Raw genomic sequence first — 9,188 nt, forward strand, 5'->3', positions numbered from 1 at the left:
CACACACACACACACACACACACACACACACACACACAGAGAGTCCTTGGATGCATTCCACAATGTCTAGATCTTCCAAGTCAGAAGACCTCTGGAATCTCTGCCTTTAAGGCAACCCCAGATAGTCTCCAGGCACACAAGCATTCTAGAATTCTGAAAGAATTCCTCTGTGCCTATTTCCTTAACTGTTAGATAGAACTGGCTATTACTATGTCTTCCTAATACAGAATTCATGTGCCATAGGTCAATAAAAATATATATGGGAAAAGGCTTTTGAAACTTCCTTACACAGCATGAACACTTATAACCACCAAGACTTTACCACCCACATTTCTACCAATTCTCCTGAAAAACCAAGAGAATATATAAGCCATTCCAGACTGTATTCAACTGTTGTCCTGAAGCCTTTGGTAACTAAAATACTGTGGTCACATGCTCCAGTTAATATTTAATACAACATTCTTGTCACTGTTTTGAAAAACCACCTTCGATTCTTTCTCTCCTTAGTAAATGCATAACTTTCATTCAGACAGTGAAGTATTTCTCATGTTGAATCAACATTTTGTCTATTCTTCCAATGCAGATTTATGCTTACATAAATAATCTATGGTCTATCTTGACTTCAAAAGCTCAAGGTTTCTTATTGACTATCTAGGGGGAGGGGGGAAGTAGGGGGACATATTTCATGGTCAATAGAAGCAAGCTTATTTTATCCAAAGAGAGTTTTCTAGTTATGTTATCTTCCAAAAGCTTATTCATTGATAAGTTGTTTAAAATGTGAAATGCTGCTCTCTCTTGAAAAAAAAAAAGATAAGTTATAAATCATGACCAGGTTCTATGGCTTGTCCTTAAAGTCTATAATACAGATGAAATATATCTGCTAATCTTTAAACACATGAGAGAGAGAGAGAGAGACAGAGAGACAGAGAGAGACAGAGAGACAGAGAGACAGAGACTGAGAGACAGAGACAGAGAAATTTCAATGGTACTTATCAAACTCAAAAAGAAATACTGCCTATAAAATGAAACTACTTTAATTCTAAATATTGGTATCTGGAAAAGAAAAACTAGTCGGCAACTGAAATTTCTGTCCATAATCTAGAAGAGTTAGTGGCCTCCAGCTCTCTCACCCATGGTGTTTAACATGTTCAACATGGCCATTATGGGGACTATCCAGAGTCATGATTAAGAGGTTTCAGTGACAGGGAAGAGGCAAAGTGAAATAGAAGAGGAATAAAGGGGGTGTTGAGAACATGGCTGTGTTCCCAAGAAAGAGACTGGGTGGGTACAAACACTGGGCTATAGGGCCTGACCTCGAGGCAAATGATAGGAACAGGAGACAAGACACGGGAAAGCATCTGCAGAAGACTCCACAGCTGAATTCAAGTAAGACAACAGAGTTTCCAAAGCACAAGAAGTCCTGGCATGAATGAGGGAGGTTTGTTTTGGCCTTTTGATATATCCTGGTCTGGCCACACCTGAGTTGTGTGTGCCAAAGGGGAAGAAAGCTCAGGGTTACATTTCTGATCCTGAACCTAAGTTACAACAGGCTTAGCACGGGCTCTGCTTAGGCATGCTGGCTCTCATTCATCCCGGTCATTCATGACTTCTTCCATCACCGTCATCCAAATAAAATACTATCCCCGTTTTTATCTTACCTACCCCTGAGGTTACAGCCGAGTGCCAAGTATGTTTGGATTCCTCACATTCTGACTTTATAACTGAGTGTTCTGTCTTCCCCATGATTCTAACTAGAAATAAAGTGTGTAGTGTATTCATTCAACCAACCAAATGCTGATGGCAGTCAGGTACTATCAGAGACCCAATAGAAACACAATGAATCCTGGGCTCCTTGGTCCTCCGTACACATTGGAGCATTTGAAACAAATGCCTTTAGAGACAAATTTTAGACTGTTCTAGCTTTGGAGATAGCCTGGTCATTTTGAAATAAAATGCTAAAGCCATGGAAGGGACATGTTAAATTTGAAAGTCAATGGACAATGTCAATCCAAACAGAGAGAGTTATTCTGAACACTGTAGGATAGATAATGGGAAGAGGGAAGAAGCTAGAGAATTAACCTGTCACACCCTAGTCTAGCTAGACCAAGGCCAACTTCTACCTCTTAGAAAGAACTCTTTAACAGGAGTAATGCTTTAGAAGGTCTACCTGAGCTCACACTGCAAACTACTTGAAAGCTACTAGTCCTTTTAGAACTAGAATGGGGAGCAATGGTATTTTAGATAAATACCTGAGCCCAACTTTAGGAGTGAATACTTCAGTTCAAACTTGATCTGGAACTAGGCAAAGGCACTTCATAAGTAACACTGCTATACTTCAGATTGCAAATATCTACCCAAAGCTTCATGAGATAAAACTCTTAGTCCACAGGGCAGTGCTATTAGGAGGTGGTAGATTTTAGAATCTACCTCGTGGGAGATTCGTGGGTCATGGATGGAGTTCAGTCAAAGGGGACTGTGGGATCCTAGGCTCCATCTGTGCTTGCTCATCCATCCTCATTTCCCCCTCCAACACCCAGCGCTCTCAGCAGAGGCCCAAATCAATGTAACGGAACCTCTGCTACCCTGATTTCATACCACGATCTGCTCAGCCTTTTCCCTTGGCAACTTAATTATCAACGTAGTTCATCACAGCCAGGGAATGCTAACACACGTATGTCACAGAGGACACTGAAAGCAGTGCTTGTTTTTCTCTCTTGCTGTTTCCTTAGACCTGCTGAGTACCTAGGCAGAAAGTCCTGAGATGAAGCATCACCCGGGCAAGCAAGGCTAGGACGAGATCCCCATTTCTTCGTTTACTCTGATGTAACTGCATTCTTTTCACTAATTAGAGAAAATCTAAGAAAAGCACACGATCGTATCATCACTACTTCATCCTCCCCCTGCAAGCAGCCCTGTGATTATCCTGTCCGATTAGAATCCTGTGGCCAGGGAGTGGGGGCCTCCCTGATCCTAACCCTAGGATGCAATTAGTCCAACCTGATTCTTCAGCTTCATACAAAATGTGCTGATGCTTAATCTGAAAAAAGAAACAAGATAAATCCAATAATTAAGGCTGTCTCTAGAAAACATATCCCAGCATTCTTTGATGACAGTCGTCAAATTCCTTTGAGGGCTTCTGATAGAGGGTTATTAAAGTAGAGGAGGAAAAGAGAAAAAATAGATTTCACTTCCAGCTCAGTCCTGAGCAAAGAGCTCCAGTGAGAAACAACTTATATTTTATGCCTCTCTGGAGTCCATCAAAAGACATAAAGCTGCAGCTGGAGAGATGGCACAACAGGTAAGTACTTTGTTGCTCTTACAGAGGACCCAGGTTCAGTTCCCAACACCCACATAGTGGCTCACAACCATCTGTAAACTACAGTTCCAAGGAATCCAACATCCTCTTCTGGCCTCTGTGGGTACCAGGCACACACACACAAGGTGTACAAACACACACACACACACATGTATATGTGTGTGCGTGTGTGTGTGTGCATGTGTGTGTACATACAATAGAATTGGAGGTACTATTACATTACTCTGGACCTCTGTTGAGAACATTGGACAACTGGAGTGGGGGATGTTTATATATATGTATATATATATATATATATATATATATATATATATATATATATATATATATATATATATATATATATATATGTNTATATATGTGTGTATGTATATATAATATACGTTTATATATTATATATAATATATTCACACATATATGCTAAACAGTCATACACATAAACTAAAAATATATAAATATCTAAAAATTATCTGAGACAAGAATTTGTTCTAATTCATAAAATATGCTGTAACCAAATATTCATAGTTGATCTGTTTGAGGAGATTCTAGGGCATGCAACAATTTCTTAAGTGTGCCATCAGAGCCATTTGTAATGTTGGAATACTGGCCAACCAAGCGACTGCAGGTGTCAGAGTGAAAACTCTGTGATCTAAAGGTGCACCTGTGCTGACATCTATTGTGGGCCTATATGCAAATGAGTAAAACTGAATTCAATAACTGGAAACCCTTCAATGACTTATAGTAACTTTATAAATATGCCTTACAATTTCATAAATATTCAGTGTGTCTTCATTGAGTATCTCATAGTAGGTAAGAGTACTGAAACTCAATAATTTAAGTAGTCCTGTAACACCTACGATCTTCCATTAAAAAACATACAACAAAAAGTCTTACTAGACTCAAACTAAATAAATGCCCATCGATATCATATGAGTGACATATGATACAAAATTATATCCTGGGAGACAGCAGCCTGTGGTTTGAGAGACTTCTTCTTTGAACCTCAGACTTATTTTTAAAAAACTAAGGATATGACACCATCCCTTAAGTCTAGGGATTCTGGTTCTCAAAGTGCTACGGTGTCTGCATAGAACCTTAAGAACAGTGGAAATGGAAATGATGTCAAAAGGAGACTTTAAACATCGGAAAGATTTTTCCACAAAACAGTGCTCAAGCCAGAATGTGTAAGAATATGTTTTAGGGTGTGCTCTCCACAGAAAGCTGTGGTTTGCACGTACTATAAAATAACTACCTCCTCCTTCGGTTCTGAATTTATTTCCCGCAGTCAGTCCCATTGAAACTATGCTATGTGCTCTCATTTTAACACAACAAAACGGAGCTTGGGAAGAATAATGGAAGTCCCCACCAAAACTTTGAACGACCACACAGGACTCTTCCTTTCTGACCCAAGGAAGATCCCGAGTGAAAATCGGCGTCCTGTTTCCAGAAGTTGGTTGTGGATGCTACAACTGGTCTAACAGAAGAGCAGAGGGATACAGCAGGCAACTGTGCCGCCCGGCAACGCACAAACAGCGCTGTCTGTGGTTCAGAGTGGGCAATGAATCCCGGGCCTCTTCCCAGTCACATAAACATGAATGTCAATGGGGCTCCTAAACAACTGCCTGGAAATACCACTACAGAGCCAAACATGGGTGTTTTCTAAAGTTCCCGATACTTTCAAAAGCTGTGATAAATCTTTCAACTGCAATAAATTCACCTAAAGCCACGAGCACCACCTGTACCCTGACCTACGCCACCTAAAAGACTACAAACATCGCTGCGCTATCCTAAGACTAGCTGATCATTTGTTTCCGCCTCCAAATGTCCTGTATTCTCTGGGGGAAGAGGACGGTATTTCAAGGTGACTATTTTAGCAGCCTGCTCCTGCTGGGAGAGGGGTAAGGACCCTGCAGGTCACCCGGTGCCGGCGCAGGAGGCGCCCACGCTCTCCCTTGCTGGGTGCAGATCGTGCTCTCTGCTGGCTCTCGCCCCTCCCGGGTGTCGGGTCGCGGCAAGCACAGACCTACCAGCGACAGCACTTTGTAGGTGTTGGGGTCTTTGGCAGTGCGGGCGCGCTCCGCTTTCTCCAGCGGCTCCTCTCCTAGGTCCATGGGCGCCAGCAGCGAAGCCGCGGCTGGTGACTCGAGCTCGCGACCATTTCCCGCTGACCCGTGCCGGGGCCCGTGCCCTGCCTGGTCGCTGTCGCGCTCCATCGCCCCGCTCTGCCCCCGCGGGCCGAGCTTTAATAGGCTCGCAGCCCCGCCCCGCCCCGCGCCGCCCCCGCCAGACCCTTGGCTCCCAGCCTTCGGCCGGCGCTCCGGCCCGAGCCGCTCAACGCCCCGGGTATTTGGCTTCCTGTCTGATTTCGGGCCCTGGGCGCGTGGGCTATTTTGGGTCCCTGACGTGGGCGTGTCTTTAACTTCCACCCCAAACCCTGTCCCCGCCCGCGATCGTGGCACCCTACGAACCCTTGCGGAATCGCCCCGCGTAGCCCAGCGAGGACTGGACTGGAATCGCTGTGTGGTCAGCAAAGAGTGTGAGATCACAGAGCCCCAAAAGTGAGAGGATGCAGCGACCCCCGAGGTCTCAAAGGCGGGACACTGGTGGCCGGGAGCAGACCTGCTTTCACCAGGGAAATGCAAATGAGCGCGTGGAGAGGTGACTTTCTTTTTCTCCCACAAGTGCAAACAAAAAGTCTCTACCTGGAGCTGCTAAACGTGGGACACGGGGGTTTACACAACACTGATGGGTTTGCACAAACACACATATGGGATGTGTGGCGTCCAGGGTTGCTATCCTATTATATTTACTTATTAGCTATTTTAGACTTCCGGAGGCTTCCGGGTGTCTGTGTCTTGCTTCCCCGAAGTCAGCACTTTAATTGATGAGCAGAATCAAGAACTCGAACTCTATTTGATGAGCTTATTTTTGAAACAACGTGAGCAGTAGGCTCTAATTCTTGATGGGATTTGTTTCACCTTTGATTCTTCAGCTTTATGCTTTTTGCTGATACGGGAACATCAGCAAAACCACACCCCCCAGAACCCAAAAGCAGAAGCAATGTGACTAAGAAAAATCACAAGTTAACAAGACATCTCTTACCTGCTTTGTTTATAAACATCACATTCACTTTTGAAAAATAGATATTTAATGGCTGTAAATTGGGTTTGTCCCCTCTCAAACTGTCAGCACGGGCTGGGGAGGGCAATCAACAGGTAAAGTTCTGGCATTCGAAAGCATGAGATTCTGAGGGCAAATCCCAGACTCCAAAAACCCTGTAGCCTGAGCTTGTAATCCCAAAGTAGGAGGCAGAGGCATATGGACCCCAGGGATGGCCAGCAAGCCAGCCTAGCCTCTTTGCTAAGTTCAAGGCTAATAAAAAAGGGCCTCAGAAAAAGGTGAGCTGGGCTTCAGATGAATTGACAACCATTGGTAGTTCTGACTTACACTTTCATGCATGTGTGCAGATACAAACAGGAACATAGACATACACACACAGAGAGAGATAAAGAGAGGTAAAATAAATTAAAACAATGTGAACACTTTCAATTTATACTGACTTCATTCGTTCAGACATTTAATAATGAATCAACATTTTGAATGCCACATGTATTAAAATGTGAAAATTTTCATATATATGTGTGTGTGTGTGTGTGTGTGTGTTTGTGTATATATACTATGGGGTCAGTCAGCAAGGGGCTAGAGTAGGACTGTAGAGAGAAGGATCTGCATATAGATACCCAAGCCACACAGTAGGACCAAAGAGTGACAGCGGGAGAAAAGGCAACTTTCAAAAGCAATCTTTAGTTTATTTTTTATTATTATCACTACATTACAAACCAGCCACAAGAAACAGGTCCACCATTTCATACTGAAACATACTTTTTTACCCCAAACTTGGTTCTGGTTTTTTTTTTTTTTTTTTTTGACTGTTTCCATAAACCAGATGGAAGGCCAAAGTTTTACTCCACTGAAACCGGCCAAATACACGTCAAATTTTCTAAAAGTGCTCAACAGACAGTTTCCAAAGCGGCCTTGAGTGTAAAAGAAAAATCGACTAAGTGTCTTGTCGGCAACCCAAAGCAATTAATGACATTTCTACTGTCCTCATTGGAAAAGCCAGTGCTATCTGCAAGGTTACAATGTCTCAAGCAGCTGAGGACCGCCAGGAAGCATTAAGGACTGATACAGCCCTCTGTAGACAAGACAGGAAGAGAGCACATTGGCCTCTTAGCAACAGTTGCCAGGGTTATACAAGGATTATATGTCTAAGGTGGAAACTCAGAGTTTTTAAAAACAAGAAGGAAATTTAAATGTTTTTGTGAGTTTTCTAGAAATCTTGTGTACACACACACACACACACAGTCTTTAAACACTTTTGAAACCAAACACAATGTAGCCCATCTGCAGGGTGGACCTGGGAAACAGGCCACGAGGATGTGGCTTCTGCCCTGTGTTGATGCCTAGCCTGCACCGTGGGGTTTTATAGGTAGTTATGAAAACCTAATTAAACTTCTAAAATCAGAAGAGTACAACCATGTCCAGCATGCTGTTCAGGCTGTTTACCCACACACATTACACAGCCTTTGATAAAGTCTTGCCTCAGTCTTGTTTACTCTGAGTGGTCAGGGCCGAGGCATCTTATTCCAAAGTATAATAAGATCACGGCACACAAAACATCAACGTGGGTCTGGAGAGATGGCTCAACAGTTAAGAGCACTGACTGCTCTCCCAGCGGCCCTGAGTTCAAATTCCAGCAACCACATGGTGGCTCACAATCATCTGTAAAGTGATCAGATGCCCTCTTCTGGTGTGTCTGAAGACAGCAACAGTGTACTTACATATAATAGATAAATACATCTTTAAAAAAAACAACAAAACAAAACAAAACAAAAATCAACATGGTTTTTCCAAATAAACCAAATGTGAAAATGTAGTGTTTGGTCTCTAGGTCTAAACCATCGACTTCTGCAGCTAAGGACTCAACTTAGCACAATAGCAGAGATGGTGCTCTAAGAATAGAAAAGATTTTTAATCTTTTAAAACTTGTAAATATTTAAATTTGCCCATCTTGGTACCTGAAATGATAGATGTTGCTAAGGCCAAAACACCAAACCAAACCAATCCCTCTGCACTGGAACTTTGCCACCTCAAAGCTGAGAAACATCCCTTGCTTTTCAACTGATGAGTTTAGCAGCAGCTGCTACATTCCCCAGCTCTGACCTCTTGGCCAATCAAACACTGAAAACATCAAGGAAGGTCTAAAAAGGAGAAAGCCACAGAGGGTTCTCATCTGTATGAGGCCCAGGAAAAAAAATAATATCTTGACTTTTGTTTATTTTTAAAATTTGGTACAGCATCCTCATTTTTCTTTCTTTTATTTTTAATACAACCTTCGGCAGCAAAGGTTGGGTGACTGAACATCTTCCTAGTCTCTGACCCCGAATCCCTTCACTTGTAAACTGATAGGGAATTTCACTTTCGTCTCCCAGTTCCTTTTGATTGTTCTGCATTTCTCCCGACTTTATCTAAACACTCCAGTCCATTCGGTTCCTAGTTAAGTCCTCACCCAATCACCATGCCTACGTGAATCCAGATCTATTTCATGAATTATGTGTATTTTATGCATAATCTTGAGGAAAAGATCTGCTTTGGGGTAGGAGTCCAACAAGTGGGGGGAAGGCAATTCTGCACATTAGGGCTGCCCATAATCTTCGCCACCACCAACACCTCATCTCCGTTCTTCCTCATGGCTATCTCAAAAAATACCTGGCAAGCCGGGCGTGGTGGCGCACACCTCTAATCCCAGCACTCGGGAGGCAGAGGCAGGCGGATTTCTGAGTTCGAGGCCAGCCTGGTCTACAAAGTGAGT

At 43.0% G+C, this 9,188-nt stretch overlaps 1 protein-coding gene across 3 annotated transcripts in view; it reads right to left on the bottom strand.

Annotated features, from left to right (window-relative positions):
• Positions 1–5,697, bottom strand: part of Enpp1 (ectonucleotide pyrophosphatase/phosphodiesterase 1) — a 66,977-nt gene extending 61,280 nt beyond the window's left edge. The window contains exon 1 of one of the 3 annotated variants that reach the window (XM_021174647.2): positions 5,344–5,697. Coding sequence is in view for 2 of the 3 variants with exons in the window: in XM_021174645.2 (XP_021030304.1) it covers positions 5,344–5,529 (186 nt within the window). In the remaining variant the exon portion in view is untranslated. The remainder of the gene's footprint in view (positions 1–5,343) is intronic. The other 2 variants (XM_021174645.2, XM_021174644.2) reach the window with 2 other exon arrangements.
• Positions 5,698–9,188: the final 3,491 nt, after the last annotated feature.

The sequence above is a fragment of the Mus caroli genome, chromosome 10 (assembly GCF_900094665.2).
Source record: "Mus caroli chromosome 10, CAROLI_EIJ_v1.1, whole genome shotgun sequence".
Lineage (NCBI taxonomy): Eukaryota > Metazoa > Chordata > Mammalia > Rodentia > Muridae > Mus > Mus caroli.